The following is a 19911-nucleotide window of genomic DNA, read 5'->3' on the forward strand; positions in this document are numbered from 1 at the left end:
TGCCGCTTCCCTCAGAGGCAGTCAAGCCTGGCCCAGATCACGACACTTCCCAGGGGGCTAAGCACCGTTTAGCTGGCTTGGGGCTGACAGTCCCCACACGCTTAGACTCTTGGGAGTCGTAGTACTAATCCAGTCAGAGTTGGAACCATGGCGGTGACCAAGGAAATCTTACAGATGGACCTGTACGCACTGCTAGGTATTGAGGAGAACGCGGCTGACAAAGAGGTGAGAACGAGGGTGAGGAAGGCCGGAGCGACCTGGCGGCCCATTCCCGTCTTGGCGCCTCGCCGGAAGCTGGTATCACCCGCTTTCCAGGTTCCGTCGGGCCGTGGGCCGGGAACGCGGGGCGCCCCGACAGCCTCAGAAGGTGGCTCTCAGACCTTTCCTGAATGGTCTGAGAGCCACACGAGGGAAGAGGGGAGCACAGGAGGGAGGCTCCTCGCGCGGGGTACGGTATTGTGCTCTCCCCGTCGCCTTGTCTAGGAGACGCCGCGGGGGAAGCCTGGGAGGCAACCCTAGCCTCCTTCTTGCGCCTGCGCAGTGTCAGCCTGATTCTGGTTATCTGTGCTTGGAGGTGATTCACTCATTCTCTCCCTCAGACCAATTTAACTCTGCGTAGAACCTAGGGCGGAGGAAAGACTAGGTCTCAAGGCTCCTCCATTCCCTTCTCATCCTCTCCTTGGCAGTGTGGCGTATGACTCTGCCGTCTTTGTTTCCTTTTACACTCCAATCCATTGACTCTTCAAGTGGCAGATGCTCAGGTGCTGTCCTCTCAACATGTGCGAGTGGGCCAAAAGCAGGAGGATCAGAAGGGTAAAGGCTTGTAGTTCCACAGGAAGGTGTTGATAAATGTGCCAGGAAGTGGGACACTGACCAAGCTGTAATTAAGATTTCTGTTATTTTCCTCTGGATTATGATGGTAGTTATAGCAATGTAGGAAGGGGAGACAGATATTCATCAGATGGAAATTAATGCCTACAAATGCCCCTGTACTTCAGGCTCCTCTGCTCGTGGGCCTAGTGAGCTTGTGAGAAAAGGAAGCTCTGGGGCAGAAAAGCAGGGGGACCCAAAGATCCCTTGAGGAGGGATGCTGTCAGCCTGCACAGAACTGTTCCCTGCAGCTCTAGCTGAAATCAGAATGGGGATGTATACACAGCATCAAAAGCATCTGCTACACCTGTCTTAGAAGTCTTAAAATTTCAGTATTAATAAGACCTAAGACCTATATTATGCTTACTGTGTGCTGGGCACTATTCTAAGTGTTCTGCATTTGTAAATTGTTAAATTAGTACTTCATTAATAGTGAGAAATTACTTTGGACATTTCACACCAGATCCAGCCAGACTTTGAAGCTGAGAACTGAGGAAGGCAATTGCAAGCCTTGATATATATATTAATCAGAGAAGTGACATAATCAGGCTTTAAAGAAAATGTTCAATATCACTGTGCAGAAAGAATATGAGTAGGGTGGCTAGAGGAGCTGCTACTAGGGGATCAGATAGGGCTGTTGTTTAGGCAAGAGACCAAGGTCTAAGCAGAGCAGTAAGATTGGGATCCAGTTTTCACTCAGATGACATAAGGGATCTGTGAGAAAGCTGTTTATAAAGGATAACAGGTGCTGCTCCTTCTTTTTAGTAGAGGATACACAACTATAATACAAGGGAGAATGTTATAAGTTCCTTAAGAGGGATTCAAACGAAGTTCTGTGGATGTTCTGAGTAGGCTGAGATTGCATCTAGTTTCAGAAAAGAGGTGGGGGAAATAGAGAAGGCATTTGAAGCCTTGAAGAATGGGTAGAGTTTGGTGTGTGGAGATGGAGGAAGGGTATTCTGAGAAAGAGGAGAGTGTGCATAGTCCAATTTGTCTGGAGCACAGGCTAGGAAGAAAGGATAAAAGAAGACAAATCCTGAAAAGTAGGTTAGGGCCTTTGGGTACACTGGTTAGCTTTATGGTAATGGGTACTTTTTGGTAGGGAGCAAGGGAGACCTTGGGTCTGGGGTCCTCTCTCCTTGGTGCAGTGCCTGTCACAGTTTCTAGGGGAACCTGGAGAACAAACAGTATATTTAAAGTATACACAAGGGCCTCCAAACTGTGGTTATCTGGTCATATAGAATAGGAGTTCTTAATTTGGGGTCCAAAGAAGGGTGCCAAGAACTGAATAAACCTCTGAAATTGTACGTAACATTTTTTATGTATTTATTTTGGAGGAGAGGAAATAATTCTTATCCACAAAAAGTTAAAGGAGCCCTGATTTAGGCCAACCTTCTGGGTTACTGATGGGGAAACTGATGCTCAGAGAGGGTGATTAATGACAAAATTGGGACTAGAACCCAGTTACCCTGATGCCCAGTTCAGGTTGGTACTCTTTTCACATCGTCACTCTGGCTGTCCAGCAACATACAGCTCAGTGGTAGTGGTGAACACCAACACCAAATTTAACTTTCTTTCAGACCACTTCTCTGAATCTCAAATCAGTAGATCCATCCACTTGTTTGATCTCTCCATTTGGACACTTCACAGGCATCTAAATCTTACTACATCCACCTCCTAAATCTTACCCCTTCATCTCAGTAGGGGTAGGAACTCGAGCTAGGAACCTGGAGTCTCGAGCTAGGAACCTGGAGTCTTTCTTAATACCCCCCATTCTCTCACTCTTGCTACCTAGCCCATCACTGGGTCCTGATGAGTCAGTCTGCCAAATAATCCTCAGATTTGTTCACTTAGCTCCGTCTCCACCGCCACCACTCCTACCCATGCCTCCATCAACTTCCATCTGAACGATTAGAATCTCCTGCCAACTTGTTCGCCTGTTTTCAGTCTTTTCTTTTACACTCTGTCGTACTCCTCCAATCATTTCTTCTCACAGAGAATGGAATAATCTTGGTGCTCCTTTAACACCCTATTGCCCTTTCAACAAAATGCTTAATAGAATTTCTTACCTCTTCGTACATGCTTTCCCCTCTGCCAAGAATGCTCTTCCTCCCCTTCTGTTAACCTGGGTTATTTTTCCTTTTCCTTCAGAACTCAGCTTAAATGGCACTTCCTCGAAGAGGCCTTGCCTACTATTCTTTCATAGCAGCAAGTTCTCCTTTCCAGAACTTATTTCAGTTTGCAAGTATGTATTTGTTTGTGTGATTATTCGTCTCATACCTTACTCCCCTCTGTACTCTTAGCTCTGAGGAGCAGGTCTGGTCCATTCACTTCTGTAGCAGCCTCTTCCCTGCTGACTGGCATGAGTAAGCTCTCAATAAATTCCTCAAAAAATTAAACATAGAATTATCAGATGATCTAGCAATTTTACTTCTGGATATACACTCAAAAGAAGTAGAAGTAGGGACTTAAACAGATAATTGCACACCCATGTTCATAGTGGCATTATTTACAATAGCCAAAAACTGGGAGCAACCCAAGTGGCCATTGACAGATGAATGGATAAACAAAATGTGGTATATACATACAATGGAATGTTATTCAGCCTTAAAAGGAAAGAGTTTCTGACGCATGCTACAATATGGATGAAACTTGAAGACATGTTGTTGAGCGAAATAAGCTTGTCACAAAAGGACAAATATTGTACGATTCCTCTTGTACAAGTTTCCTAGGTGTAGTCGGATTCATAGAGACAAAGTAGAATGGTGGTTTTCAGGGGCAAGAGGGTGGAATGAGGAGTTAGTGTTTAACTGGTAGAGTTTCAGTGTTACAGGATGAAACAAACAAGTTCTGGAAACTGATACCGGTAATGACTACACAATAATGCAAATGTACTTAATGTCACAGAACTGTACACTTAAATGGTTAAAATGGTAACTTATGTTAATGTATATTTTATGTTATATATATTTTATAATAAAAACAAATAAACAACCAAAACAAAACAAAATAAAAACAAAGATGAACATGTATCATGGGAATTTAGAAAGTCAGCAAGTCCCAAAGGTAGACATTTTTGTTCCCAATCTAGCCCTAGAGGAGACAGGTGGGGCAAAGTATCTATTTTTTTTTTTTTTTGTAGGCAAGCCTTGAGTTGAGGACCTGGCTTTGGTGTGGAAGTGCTCCTGGAGAGATGGTGATCCCCCACCACGTCCCCAACCCTGGCAATTCAGTCTCCTGCTAAGATCTGAGGCAGTAAGGCCTAGGTTCTCATGTGCTGATGTGCACGTGCCTGTGCGTGTGCACGCTCTCACGGGACAGGGCAGGGTCCCAGAGCCTGCCAAGATGAAGAGTGGATCCTGGATTAATGCCACTTGCAAACCCTGAAGAGATTCTGAATTAACCTCAGGAATTACTTGGGTGACTGCAAGGGCCTTCTTTTCCTAGTTCTGTTCTTGGGTTCATACAGCAGCAAGAATGAGCCTTTAGACTGTAAATCAGGTTGTGTTATCTCTGCTCCCAGCTCCCCAGAGGCTTCTTACTAGTCCTAGAATGAAGCCTGAAGGCCCCCCCTGGCCCTTGGGGCCCTCATTGCCTCTCCTGCTTGTTCCCTACCATTCTTTCGTTGCTCACTGTGCTCCAGCCACATCAGTACTCCTGTGGTTTTTTTATTTTTTAAATTGTGGTAAAATATACATACCATAAAATTTTCCATCTTAACCTTTTTTGACTGTACAATTCAGTAGCATTAAGTACATTCACATTGCTATGCAACCATCACCACTATCCATCTCCAGAACTTTTCCATTATCCCAAACTGAAATTCCATTCCATTAAACATTAACTCTCCATGTTTTTCTCCCCTCAGCCTCTGGTAATGACCGTTCTACTTTTTTACCTCTGTGAACTTGACTGTTTTATGTACCTCATATAAATGAATGTACAAATATCATATAATGTTTGTCCTTTAGTGTCTGGCTTATTTAACTTAAGGTCATGTTTCCAAGATTCATCCATTTTGTTGACTGTGTGAGAATCTTCTTCCTTTTTAAGGCTGAAAAACATCACATGTGTATTATATACCACATTTTGTATATCTATTCATCTTTTCATGGACATTGGCGTTGTTTCCACCTTTTGGCTGTTGTGAATAATGCTACTACAAACATGAGTGTACAGGTATCTATTGGAGTCCTGCTTTCAGTTCTTTGGGTATATATCCGGAAGTGTAATTGCTGGATCATATGATGATAATTCTGTGTTTAAAGTTTTGAGGAACTGCCATACCACCTTCCACAGCAGCTGCGCCTTTACACATTTCTACAAGCAATGCACAAGGGTTCCAGTTTCACCACATTCTTCCCACCACTTGTTATTTTCTGTGTTTTGGATAATAACCATCCTATTGGGTATGAAAGAGGCCTCCAATGATATATTTTCAAACTCACCTAATATATTCCTGCTTCAGGGCCTTTGCACTTGCTAATCCTCTGCTTAGGACATCTCTCTCCTGGCCATTGTATATCTCACTCCCACACCTCATTCAGACTTCCAGTCAAATATCACCCCCTACCCTTATAGACGCTTTCCCTGACCACCTATTTAAATTAGCTGCCCCCACACCCTTACTCTGCTGCATATTTAGAGGTTGTACATCTCACCACTGCGCATGGTGTTACATACCCATTTTCTTACCACTGGTCTCCCCCATTAGAATGTAAAAAATCCAGGATAGAAGAGACTTCCTCTGTTTTGATTACTGTTATGTCTCCAGCACCTAAACAAGGCCTAGTCCTTGATAGGTGTGTTCAGTCAATCCTGTTGAATGACTGAATATGTATTATTACTTTCTTAGGCAGTAATACTTCATGACAAAGTTGAATTACTAGACCAAAAGTAAATATATTTAAAAGTTTTTTTCAAAACTGTCTTTCGGAAAGGTGGTATCATCTTATACTCCCACTGGGCAGGCAAGAGATTGCCCACCTCTCAGCTGGCAGCTCCCATCCTGGCTTCCCAAAAGCAGCGTGCTGTGTGTCTGGTACCTTGTACACACACACAGAATAGGCACACGTACACTTCATTAAATCAAAATTTACGGTGTTCTTCCTGCCTCTTTTTGGTTCTCTTTCCCTTTCTCCATGTGTGTTTTAGAGAAGGGTAGAAACATTTCCCACAAACACCATTTGATTCCACAAACTTTTATTAAGTACCTACTGTATCCCTGTTTCAGAGCCTGGCACTAGGGATACAAATGTGAAGAGAGCAGTCGCCTGTCTCATCTATTTCCAGCTTCTCTGTCTCTTGCTCTTGCAGCCCATCATTTTGAAATATGGAGGCCAAAGTTGATAATTCTAGAAGGTGATATTATCTAATCAGACGATGCTTCCTAGAGAGTGTAACTTGTGTAGACAATGACAGCTTTTATAACTAATCTTAATGAATACGGCCAAGAATCATTGTTTAGTGCATCTACCATGTGTTGAGAATGGATGGAAATCAGTACAGGGTAGTGAGCCACGTTGGGAATTGTAAATGTGCCTTTATAATTGTCTTTGTACTAATCTCCAGTGACAGTTAAGAAAGTGGACTTTGGAGTCAGACTGCCTGGATATTGGCTGCATGACTTACATAGTTTGTGACCTTGAGCAAATATTAAGCTTTATGTGCCTTGGCTTCCCATCTGCGAAATGGGAATGATGGCAGTCCATCCTTGCCAAGTTGTTGTGAGGCTTGATCAGGTAAAGTACTTAGCAAGGCGCTTGGCACACCCTCACTACAAGTTCACTCTTGCTTTTATCATTGTTGCTCCACCTTCCTTAGACTGTAAGTGCTGATGTCAAATACATGTCTCCCACAGCTCAAGTCCAAGGTTGCCCTCTCCTCACCCCTGCTCACTCATTCCAGTCCTCATAGACCAGAGCTTTCGCCTCACCCCACACCAGTGATTCTCAACCCAGGCAGTGGTCAAGATAGGAAGTGGGGCATCAGGTAGAATGAAATTGAGGATCAGCAGAGTTTGCTGTTCAATTCAAATCTCCAAATGGAGTGTATCACCACAGACAAGGTACTGTGTGGGCATGGTGGGACTTCAGAGCTGAAGAAGACGTCAGCTCTGCTTTGTGACAGCTCGCACAGTGTGGTAAACAGTGAATCTGAGGTCGAGTGAAAGAGGCTGAGTAAAAGTATACAAGGAAAATGCTGTAGAAATAAAGAAGACATGATTCATATGATTGGCAGGATCACAGAAGTCTTCCCTGAGGAGATATTGTCGTGCAAGACCTTGGGGGGAGAAAAGGATATATCGCAGCGGGGTTAAAAGGGATCATCATGGTCATTTACTCTCTTCATTTTATAGACAGGAGGGTGGAGGTCCAGAGAGGTTGTGGAACTTGCTGAGATCACCCAGTGAGTGAGCGTTGGGCCAGACTGGAGCCCTAGTTTAATATTTCTTCAACTGCTCTGCAGCTGACATGTGAATTTCTCTACTATCTATAGCAGCCTCGCCTTTCATTTGAAGCCCTTTGAAGTTATGGGTACATAACTCACTGTATGTTGGCAGGTGAAGCCAGGTGCTTCAAAGTGCATTTTGATCAACTCTTTGAAGACTCAAATTTTAAAGTTTACCAGGAGCACTACCATGTAAACTTAATATTGACCTTTTCAGGTTACATTTTATTATCGATTTAAGGAAAAGGCTATTTTTACCTATCTGCTAGCTAATCCCTTTATTTAAATCACATGTTTCTGTTATACCCTAGAATGTGACACACCAACATTGTTTCTTACAGATTTAAAAAGAGTTAAGTTTTTGAGGACAGAGAAGGGCTTGAAGAAATGGCATGAACATGTAGAAGCAAAAATGCCTGGTATGACAAGGAACGGGGCATTGCCTAGGGTTTTTTGAGGATATGGCAGGAGATGAATCTGAAAAATGTAGTGTCTCTGGGCCTCTAGGTCCAAGGGTGGTTGGACTTCATTCCATTAGCATCTGGGGGCCATTTCTGCATTTGAGGTGTGCCTTACTCAGTCTCATGTCTCCAGCAGGAGCCTTTCCCAAAGCCTCTTACCTCTAGACCAGGCTCTGAGACCTTCAGGTTGGGCACTGAGCCTGGTTTCACTTGACAACAGTCATTCATTCATTGGTTCATTTGTTCGCTCACCAGGGTCCTGACCAGCACTGAGTGGGACCAGGAGCCAGGCCTCCAAGTCCTCTCAGTATCTCTCCTATGGTTAACTCATTCCTGGGTTTGACTGGCTGTCTGGAGCAATGGATTTTTGAAGTTACTTGGCTGCCTGTTAAGTCAAAAAGAATGATTCATTTGTGTTTGTAAGCTGTGAGCTATTCATTAGCATTCAAGATAATACCTCACATTTATATGACACCAAAGTGCTTTCACATAAATTATCTCATTTGATGTGATCTTCAAAACAAGCCTATGAGGTACACAAGGACTATTAGCTCCAATTTATAGATGAGAAGACTGAGACTGACAGAGTTTAATTGATTTGCTCAGCATAAGGTGGCTAGTAAATGCAGAATGCCTGCCCAAACCTGCATTTTCTACTCCTCTTTCAGAGCTGTTTCCATGACCCACACCTTAGGAGCAATTAGGGCAACAAGAGACAGGTCTGAGGGCCCTAGAGAGCCTCGCGGTCCCATGTGTGACATAGATAGAGATTTGATTCTGTGAGTGAAGCTGCACGACCTGGGTGAACCCGAAGGGCAGTAAGCCGACCTGGATGGCTGGAGGAAGTGTGTTAGAATTTGGATCAAAACTATCACTGTGGAGTTTTCCTTTCAGCTAAGGTAAAATTCAAAATATTCTTTATTTGCATAGCTGCTTTCCCTATTTTTGCTGTTCTATACGTTGTTTGGTTATTATTTTTCTTTAAATTGACTCACTTCTTTTTACTAATATAAATTTGTTTATAAAGGAAACCAGTGCATTAAGGGAAACAAATAATGAGATGTAGGAAGTACTAGGGTCCAGAGAGAGTTCTATGCTCAAGGCAGAGAGAGAAGCCTTTGGGTAAGGATGGGAGAGAGGGGCAGGGCCTGAGAAGAAGAGGAGAAGGAGGGCTGTAGACTGGGCTCCAGGTGAGTAGCTGGTTTGGGGAAGTGGGCTGAGAAGGAAGGCAGGGTGGTGGTTGAAGCCCAGAACGTTATACTGGGACAGCTGAAGGAGGACCCAGAGGTGAGAGCCCGAGGGATGGGAAGACCTGAAGAGTGACCTCAGGGATGGGCTGGGGATCCAGATCCCAAAGGGCACATAGGGGCAGCATACGGGGAGAAGCAGGCCAGGCCCTACGCATAGTCCCAGTTGGTCCAGACTGCGCAGGTCACGGTCCTGAGTCTGGACCGTGGGCCGTGGTTAGCAGACTATGAGAGATGTCAGTGTGAGGTCTGAGTTCCCCCAGAATCATCTCGGCATCACCAGCAGGCCCACATTTTAGGGATATTGAGCTGAGGGTGCTGATCTGGGGGTTGGCTGGCACCCTGCTTGCTCAGAGCCTTAGAAGTAGACCGGTTTCCAAAAGCATTTGGGAATTTCTCTGTAGTGCTGTCTCAGTGTGGACCACAGACTATAAGGAATGAAAGTAGTCAGTCTTTTAGGAAGAGATTTCCAGAGCTCTGTGGTTTACTTCCTGCCTGTGACATCAAGCAGTGACACAGCCTCTGGTGTTGTGGCTAGTATGGGTTTGGGGAGATGTCTGCCTCCCTCAGGCTTGGGGAGAAATTACTGCTCAGGCCTAGATTACTGACTGTTCTCATTCCTGGAACTGGGCCTGTAATGGCTTCCTAGCTGATTCACCGGCTTAGTTTGTTCACTTAGTATCTGTTGTTGCATAGAGTGGCCTCCCTGTGTGTCCCCTGTATCTGAGTGTGACCTACGAGTCTGGCTTTTGAGAACTGAGCCTAATTACTTGTACCACTTACTTACATGGCTCCAAATTTTATTGTAAGGATAGCAGCCTTTTAAAAAATAATGATCTCATCCTTGTAGGGCACCTTTCTTTTAAGTTAATGATAGCTATTTTGTATTTATTGGACCCCTTAGCGCTGGGTTTTTTTGGGTGAGTCAGGAGTTATTCCTCTCAAGAGGTGAAACTGGAGGCAGGGAGATTATCAGAGGCCCTGCTGTGTGCCTGGCGTAAGACCCAGGAGAGATGGCAGGAGACCCAGCTCTGCGCTCTCTCTCCTGCTCTGCCAAACCAGTTATGAAGCCCCCGGGAGGGCTGGATTGGCGGCTGCTAAATTGTGACTCATTCTTCTGTCCGTCATGTGGGCTCTAGGGGGATAGCATTTAGTTCCCACTGTGGTTTTCTTACCAGCTTGCTATAGTGATTTATTTCTCCCCTTTTCCAGACTTGGTTTCTCAAGAGGAAGTGTTAGCAGGTAGAAGGGGAAATTATGAATTTGTGTAGTAAGATCTCCTAGGGTTGGGACAGCACCTGCTTCCTTCCTCAATGGGCCTGATGTAACCAACATAGTTGAGGCTTCCTAATTGTGTTTGGTTAAAAACAAATGAATGTTTGCCGCTTTCATTAAATGGATATTTATTGTGTGCCTACTGAGTGCCAGGTGTTTAGTGCCCTGTTCTGGGCCCTGGGAATAAGCAAAGCTCCCTGCCCCCTAAAGCACATTCCCTTTATTTGTAAGAACCCCCATAATTTTCTGTACCTGTGTGCTCTCATTTGAGGTTATGAGGTACAATTATAACCAGTTTATCTGTTTTCCCAGACCATACCAGAAAAGAAACAGAAGATTATAAGCACTTTCAAAGACATTCTGGCATCTGGCACAGGCTAATCGAGGCTGACTAGGGAAGAGATAGAAAAACTATAAAAAGAGTAGAATTTAAGATCATCATCACCTAAGGAAGCATAGGAAAAGCCTGACTTTTTGCCCTCAGTAGCATCTGAACATGTTGTACTGTTCAGTAGTTTATGTTCTGAATGATGATCCTAAGATATGGAAGACAGGTTGAACTCAAGTAGTATCCTAGCTAGGATGCAGAAGGGGAGGGGATAGTGAGCAACATTTTAGAAAGACATCAGGAGAATGTCTGGAAACTGGAGTTTAAAGTCTTCATGGAGCTTATGTTTATCTGAGATCTCTGTCGTTCAGGGAGCTGGGCTTTGGAGACAGCCCGGTTCTCTGAAAAACCATGGTCTGGGCAGGAGGTGTTGGGTGAGAAGCCCCTCAGCTGTCACCTAGCTCCTTTCTATCAAGTCTCAGGAAATGCAAATTAATGATTCTAAGTGCTAGGGAAGACCTGGGGATTTAGGGGAAGCCTATAGGTAAAGAAAGAAAGCTGCAGGTGTTAAGATAATCTAGTAGCCTTTGGCACCTTCCGGTGGCTGCTTCAGCCCTGCCCATGAGGTCCCAGCATCTGCAGACTCGATTTCATGGGTGAGCTGCCAGTCCTGATGCCTGGGATGAGATGGTCCTTTCGTTCTCCCACATCATTACATGTGGATTCTTCTATTTCTTTGTTCTTCTGAAAGTTTCTTTTCCTTCCCAACTTTATCACAGTTAAGAAAAATATTGTTTCTTTCTTTCTTTTTTTTTTTTTTTGCCCTGAATCAAGCCTCTTGAGCTGTTATTATGGTAGAATTATTTCATAATAAACAATATTGACACCGGGAGCTTTTCAAAGGCCTGCTGTTCAAGAGTTGTGTTTACATTATGAGAAATTCTTCAGGCACCAATCACGCCAACAGGGCTGGGCAAAGCTGGGAATCCAGTTTGTAACACAAAACACCGAACTCCAGGCCAACTGGTTCAAAGTCAAAACTGGCCTACCTTCCAGGCTAAAACCCAGCAATGGGCCCTGCCCAGGGCAGGCTTAGCAGCTAAAGATAGTAATAACTAGTTAATCGGGACAGATACACTTGACCAGCATTCTTAGGCCAGCTGGATTTTGGTTCATAGCCACTCTGGAAGATCTCAGGCTACCTATATGTGCCTTACACACTTGAATGAGAGTATTTTCAGGGCTCCTGGGGGCTAATCGAGGGTAGAAATTTAGAACTACCCCCAGCAGACCTGAAACCAGCCTTGTCTGCCTTGAGAATTTATACTGGGCTAACCTGGGCCCGTGGTGGACCCATGTCCATCCCTGGAGTTCCTGTCAGGTTGGCGTCATACAGGGGTGGTGTCACAATTTACCTCCCTCCCTGGAGGAGATAAGAGAGAGGTTTGGGGCCTATATTGAGTGCCTACGCAGTTTTTGTCAGCTATTTCACATGGATTATTTTCTTTAATCTTCAAACAGCCTTGTGTGTAGGGGATACTTCCCGCACTTTGTAGTTGAAGAATGAAAGGCTAAGTGAGATTCAGTAATTTGCCCAAGGTCATGCTAGTAGTATGTGGAAGATTCAAATTTTGAAAACAAATCTGTTGGGCTCCAGAATCTTCTTTCTTTCAGTGAGCCATGCTGCCTCCTAGCTTAGAATAGTTGGAAGAAGCTAAACATCATTTTTTTTAAAAAAAAGATATAATTGACATATAACATTACATTAGTTTCAGGTGTACAGCATAATGATTTGATATATGTATATATTGTAAAATGATCACCACAGTAAGTCTAGTTAACATCCATCACCATAGTAACATTTTTTTTCTTGTGATAAGAATTTTTAAGATCTACTCTTAGTAACTTTCAAATATACAGTACGGTATTATTAACTATAGTCGCTATGCTGTACATTACATCTCCATGAGTTACTGATTTTACAGCTAGAAGTTCGTACCTTTTGAACCCCTTCATCCACTTTGCCCACCTGCCCCTGTCCCACTGCCTGCCTTTGGCAACCACCAATCTGTTCTCTGTATCTTTGAGTTCATTTCTGGTTTGTTTGTTTGTTTTTTAGATTTCACATATAAGTGAGATCACACAGCATTTGTCTTTCTCTGTCTGACTCACTGCGCTCAGCTTAATGCCTTGTCACAAATGGCAGGTCTTCCTTTTTATGGCTGAATAATATTCCATTGAGTATGCCTGTCTATGTGTGTAAATATAATCTCACATCTTCTTTGTTTATCCATCAGTGAATGCTTAGGTTGCTTCCATGTCTTGGCTATTGTAAATAACGCTGCAGTGAACATGGGGTTGCATATATCTTTTCAAGTGAGTGTTTTCATTTCCTTTGGATAAATACACAGAAGTGGGATTGCTGGATCATATGGTAGTTCTATTTTTAATTTTTTGAGGAATCTCCAAACTGTTTTTCATAATGGATGCACCAATTTACATTGCCACCAACAGTGCACAAGGGTGCCCTTTCTCCATATCTCCTCTAACACTTATTTCTTGTCTTTTTTGATAATGGCTATTCTAACAGGTATGAGATGATGTCCTGTTATGGTTTGATTTGCACTTCCCTGAAGATTAGTGGTGTTGAGCACCTTTTCATGTACCTGTTAACCATCTCTATGTCTTCTTTGGAAAAATGTCTATTCAGATTCTTCGACCAGTTTTAATCAGATTGCTTTTTTAAAAAAATTTTTATTGATGTATAGTCAGTTTACAACGTTGTGTAACTTTCTGGTGTACAGCATAATGTTTCAGTCATACAGATTGCTTGTTTTTTGTTTGTTTCTGAGTTTTGTTTTGTTGCCATTGAATTGTATGAGTTCTTTATATATTTTAAATATCAACCCCTTATCAGATACATGATTTGCAAATATTTTCTCCCATTCCATAGGTTGCCTTTTTGTTTTGTTGATGATTTCCTTTGCTGTACAGAAGCTTTTTAGTTTGATGTCCTACTTGTTTATTTTTCTTTTGTTGCCTTTGCTTTTGGTGTCAAAGCCAAAAATCTTTGCCAGGACCAATTTCAAGGAGCTTACTGCCTCTGTTTTCTTCTAAGAGTTTTTTTTTTTTTTAAGGGGAATAATTAGGTTTATTTATTTATTTATTTTTAATGGAGTTATTGGGGATTGAACCCAGGACCTTGTGCATGCTAAGCAGGCACTCTACCACTGAGCTATACCCTCCCCCTTCTTCTAGGGGTTTTATGGTTTGGGGTCTTACATTCAAGTCTTTAATCCGTTTTGAGTTAATTTTTTGTGTATGGTGTAAGATAGTGGTCCAGTTTCATTCTTTTGCATGTGACTATCTAGTTTCCCAATGCAATTTATAGAAAATGTTCTTTCCCCATTGCACATTCTTGGTTCCTTTGTTATATATTAATTGAATGTATATGTGTGGGTTTATTTCTGGGCTCACTATTCAGTTCCATTGGTCTGTCTGTTTTTATGCCAGTACCATGCAATTTTGGTTACTATAGCTTTGTAATATAGCTTGAAATCAGGAAGTGTGATGCCTCCAGCTTTGTTGTTCTTTCTCAAGGTTGTTTTGCCTATTTGGGATCTTTTGTGGTTCCATACAAATTTTAGGATTGTTTTTCCTATTTCTGTGGAAATGCCATTGGAATTTTTATAAGAATTACACTGACTCTGTAAAATTGCTTTGGGTAGTGAGGACATTTTAACAATGTTAATTATTCTAATTTGTCAGCATGAAATATCTTTCCTTTTATTTGTGTCTTCTTTAATTTCTTTTATCAGTGTCACAGTTTTCAATATATAGGTCCTTCTCCTCCTTGGTTAAATTTATTCCTAGGTGTTTTATTCTTTTGGATAAAATTGTAAATTAGACTGTTTCTTAGTTTCTCTTTCTGATAGTTCATTATTAGTGTATAGAAATGCAACTGAATTTTGCTTATTGATTTTGTATCCTGGAACTTTACTGAATTAGTTTATTCTAACAGTTTTTTGGTGAAGTCTTTAGGGTTTTCCATATTTAATGTCGTGTCATCTGCAAATAGTGCCAGTTTTACTTCTTCCTCTTTGATTTAGATGCCTTTTATTTCTTTTTCTTGCCTAATTGCTCTGGCTAAGACCTCCAATACTATGTTTAGTAAAAGTGAGGAAAGTGTCCTGTTCCTGATTCTCAGAGGAAAAGCTTTCAGCTTTTTGCCATGGAGTATGATGTTAGCTGTGGACTTGTCATATATGGCTTTTATTAAGTTGAAGTACATTCTCTCTATACCCACTTTGTTCAGAGTTTTAATCTTAAATGGATGTTGAATTTTGTCAAATGCTTTTTCTGCATCTATTGAGATGATCATAAGATGTTTATTTTAATTTTGTTAATGTAGTGTCTCACATTAATTGATTTGTGGATGTTGAGCCATCCTTGGAACCCTGGAATAAATCCCATTTAATCATGGTGTCTGATCCTTTTAATGAACTGTTGAATTGGGTTCGCTAATATTTTGTAGAGTACTTCTGCACCTTTGTTAATTGAGGGTATTGGCCTGTAATTTTCTTTTCCTGTGTCCTTGTCTGGCTTTCGTATCAGGGTAATGCTGGCTTTCACAAAAGAAGTTTGGAGATGTTTCCCTCTTCTATTCTTTGGAAGAGTTCGAGAAGGATTGGTGGTAATCTCCTTACCAGCAATTGATCTGTTCAGATTTTTCTACTTCATTATTCAGTCTTGGTAGGTTGTATGTTTCTATGAATGTATCCATTTCTTCCAGGTTGTCCAACTTGTTGGCATATAATTGTTCATAGTAATCTCATGATTTTTGTGTTTCTGTAGTATCAGTTATTACAACTGATCTCATCTTTCATTTCTGATTTTATTTATTTGAATCCTCTCTTTTCTTCTTCGTGAGTCTAGCTAAACATTTGTCTATTCTGCTTATCTTAAAAAAAAACATATCTTAGTTTCATTGATCTTTTCTGTTATCTTTTTAGTCTCTTTGTCATTTATTTATGCTCTGATTTTTGTTATTTCCTTCCTTCTCCTAACTTTGGGCTTCGTGTGTTCTTTTTCTAGTTCTTTGAGGTATAAAATTAAGTAGTTTATTTGAGATCTTTCTTGTTTCTTAAGGTGAACATTTATTGCTATGGACTTCCCTCTTACAACTGCTTTTGCTGCATCCCATAAGTTTTGGTATGTTGTATTTCTGTTTTCATTTGTGTCAAGTTTTTTTTTTAATTTCTCTTTTGTTTTCTACTTTGACCCATTGGTTGTTTGGTAGTGTGTTGTTTAATCTCCACATATTTGTGAATTTTTCAGTTCTTTTCTTATAATTAATTTCTAGTTTCATACCGCTGTGGTCAGGACAGATACTTGATATGATTTAAATCTTAAATGTATTGACTTGTTTTGGGCCTGACATACAATCTATCCTGCAAAATGTTTTATGTATGCTTCAAAAGAATGTGTATTCTGTTCCTTTTGGCTGGAGTGTTGTATATATGTCTGAGTTCACCTGAACTAACATATCATTTAAGGCAGATGTTTTCATATTGATTTGCTGTCTGGATGATCTATCCATTGGTGAAAGTAGGGTGTTAAAATCTACTATTATTGTATTGCTGTCTATTTCTCCATTTAAGTCTGTTAATATTTGTTTTACATATTTAGGTGCTCCTATGTTGGGTGCATAAATATTTACTAATGTTATATCCTCTTGATGAATTGACTCCTTTATCATTATATAATGACCTTCTTTGTCTCTACTACAGTCTTTGTTTTAAAGTCTATTTTGTCTGAGTATAACTACTTCAGCTTTTCTTCATTTGTTTCCACTTGCATGGAGTATCTTTTTTTATACCTTCACTTTCAGTCTGTGTATGTCCTTTCATCTGAAGTGAGTCTCGTGTAGGCAGCATATAGATGAGTCTTGTTTTTTTGAATCCTTTCAGCCACTCTGTCTTCCGATTGGAGAATATACTTCTGTTTGTTTTTTAACAATTTTCCCCTTGATGTGAAAAGTCATACAAGCTCATTGTAAAAAATAAATGTCAACTATAACCTTCTCCTTCAGAAATATTTTTATATTTTCATCTGGCTAAGGTGAACTCCCTCCTTGGCCTTCTCTGACACCACCCTGGCAAAGGTTTGGGGTGCTTTGCTACAGCTGATGAGGGTGGAAGTCTAGACTTCCCATTAGGCCTTTGATGGTGTGGGTTGGGTGGGAGCCATAATTTTTTTTATGGTGTGTGGATAGAGTAGAACAGTTATTGTCTGAAATAATGATTTCATGGTTTTTCATTGAATGGATTTTCAGTATCATAATCAATGCCTCATTGTGTCATAGTCTCCTCATTTGTAAAATGAGGATAATAATAATTTCTACCTTATAGGGATGTGTTAAGAGTTAAATAAGGTTAGTATAAGGAAAGCACTTCAAACAGAGCTTGCTACATGGTAAACGTTATATGTACGTCTAAGTGCTAGCTACTATTTTTGTTGTTTGGAATGTAAGTGATTTCTGATTCTCTCTTTTATAAATGATGCTGTAAATGAACAGCAGTGTTTATAAATACTGTATAAATTTCTAAGCATTTCTTTAGACCAGGCTCTTAGAAGAGGCCTTGCTGGATCATTGGTTAGCACTTTTCAGAGCTTTCTGATGTGTACCGCCAGACTGCTTTCCAGAATCATAGCGTCAGTTTACTTATTTACCACAAAGCCACCAACATGATGTACTATCCTTTTTTCCCTTGTTGTCAATTAATAGCTGCAAAAAGGCTTAATTTTTGTGTGTGAGGCAGAGCATTTTTCATGTTATTAACCATTTCTGTTCTATGGATTGTCTCTTCATGTTCTTTCTCTGTTGTCTTGTAGTTTGTCTTTTTCTTGTTTTTTTAATGCATGATTTCTCCCATCCAAGTACTAACCAGGCCCCACTCTGCTTAGCTTCCAAAAAGATCGGGCGTGCTCAGGGCGATGTGGCCATAGACCTGCATGATTTCTTTGTATAGTAAATATGTGTTGTTTGTCATATTTTATGCAGATACGTCTCTCAGTTTTCATTTCCCTTTTTTTTTTAATTCTATGATTTTTTACTTAGACAAATTAAAAGTTTTTTCACTGTAAACCCATTCATTTTGTGTGAGTACTTGCATGTATGTGTGCATGCGTGTGTGATTTCTTCCCTTTCTTTAATGCTTAGGAATTTCTTCCTCATCCTAAAAGCAGGTTAATTGTCCCATAACTTTCTTTATTTAGGTTCTTTTAGCTTCATTTTTTACATTTAGTTTTTTTATCTATCTGGAATTATTTTGGTATATTGTTTGAGATCAATATCTAACCTTTTTTTCACTCAGTATAATGATTTTAGTAACACTTTTTACCACACACTAAATTTTAACATTTACTACTGTTTCTTGGCCATGCTTATATGTTCCATTAATGTTGCCTCTGTACTTTATGATAAACTTTCATTAGCTGATGAGAACTTTGAGGTTCAAGTTCTTTAGGCTTGGAGACCCCAAAAGCCTCGTCCGTCATTCATCCTGGTTCATTAGTCTTGAACTCAGATGGCTCTCTACGTCTGGCCCTGCTCATGCACTCAGGGGCTTTCCCTTCTAATTGTTCTGCTTTGTTTGATGAATGACACATAGCTTACGTATCACATTAACTTTCTTGTGTTTTCAGTATCAGATCTCAGTTAACTCTATCGTTCTTTAACCATTCCCCCTCTTCTCGGCCCAGTTTCTATTTCTTTGTTTACATGTACGCTCTCATTCCCTAGCATTTCTTCATCCCAAGTCTGTGCGTTAAAACTTGTTTGTATAAATTTGTTTTTTTTCCTAGTTTTCTTCCATTACTTTTCTTTGCTTGAAGTTTTTTAATTAAACAAAATATCCTTTGACAAAACATTATTTTTATTCCCACGTTTTATTGCAAGTATGTCTCTCCTTTTTCACGTGTTTTTCTGTTCTCAGTACCTTTTCCTCATTAAAGGAAAACTTACATTTCTCCTCTAAGCTGGCCTGGGGCTTGAAGAAAAGCCAGGCTCTTCCATACCCTCTTTCTTGAATGCCCTTTCTGGCTCTACTTGAAGAACTGTTACTCACCTTTCAGATTCAGCTCAGATATTGCCTCCTCTGTGAGGCCTTCAGGCTAAAATTAGCAGCTCTTTTCTGTGTTTCCATTCTTAGAGACCTCTCTTACAGGCATCTCATAAGCACAATGTAATTCATTGTTTTCACAGCCATCTTCCTTGCTAAGCAGTGTCCTTTCTCTTCATTGTCAGGGAAATTCCTGATTTTTCTCTGTATCCCTAGGTCCAGCTCAGCACCGCCATATCCTAGATGCCCCATCAGTGCACCCAGGAGGTGGGGTAGATTCAGTGCTGTAATGAAGGGCTTCCAGAGTGCTCCCCTCCTACCCTTAGACATCTCTCCCTAAGAATGAATACCAGCCTGACTTTGACTTTCCCACCTCTCTCCCTTCTAATATCCAGCCAGTGCGTGACACTAGTAATTTTTTTCCTATAGGATCTTGAAACACAGAATGTTCATCCCCTTATACCTTTAAAGGGTGATTTGGAAATGGAGGCCCAGGCCAGGCCTTGAGGGAATGAGGGTCCAGGATACATCAAATTGATTGGGACAGTTGTGTTTTGTTGTAGATGTTGGGAGTGTGGGAGGCTGGAGGGTGGGGGTAAGATGAGGGTCCCCACAGATGGAGAGTGAGGTGACCTAGGTCTAATTATACTATTGCTTCAAATAAAATCTGATGATACTGTTAAAGACATTTGTCAAAGAAACATAGTCTGGAAAGAGAATTGAAAAGGAAGCTAATATATGTAGGTTAATTTCCCATTATTACATAATTTTTTTGTTTGAACAACTTTGTTTTCCTACTTAAGAAAAAAAAATTTTTGTCATATAGAATATCCAAAATAAAACACAAAACAATGTTTAATATCATACCTTTAGAATAAAATCCATAACGCAGTCTTTCAAAAAATAAAAAAAAGAAAGAAAAAATGTAGAATGTACTACTGTCCAGGCCCCCAGGCTCCTTTTATCTTGCTTTCCCACTGGTCCTTCTTGTCTTCTCTCCCTTTTGCTGTCCCCCTTAGATTTACGAAAAAGAACATGTAATATTTTTAAAGAACCCCATGATACAAAAGAAACCATCTTCTGCAAAAATCCTCCAATATCAGTTGGGCACTCCTGCTAGTCCTGGTCCTGAGGAAGTTCATTCCGAGGGTGGTGTT

General features: G+C 40.9%; 1 protein-coding gene across 1 annotated transcript in view; it reads left to right on the forward strand.

Annotated features, from left to right (window-relative positions):
* The first annotated feature begins 28 nt into the window (after positions 1–28).
* DNAJC17 (DnaJ heat shock protein family (Hsp40) member C17) overlaps positions 29–19911 on the forward strand; it is a 32622-nt gene continuing 12739 nt past the window's right edge. Inside the window, exon 1 of the mRNA XM_010989309.3 lies at positions 29–225. Coding sequence (XP_010987611.1) covers positions 148–225 — 78 coding nt within the window. The 5' untranslated portion in view covers positions 29–147. The remainder of the gene's footprint in view (positions 226–19911) is intronic.

Source organism: Camelus dromedarius, chromosome 5, assembly GCF_036321535.1.
Source record: "Camelus dromedarius isolate mCamDro1 chromosome 5, mCamDro1.pat, whole genome shotgun sequence".
NCBI classification, from domain to species: domain Eukaryota; kingdom Metazoa; phylum Chordata; class Mammalia; order Artiodactyla; family Camelidae; genus Camelus; species Camelus dromedarius.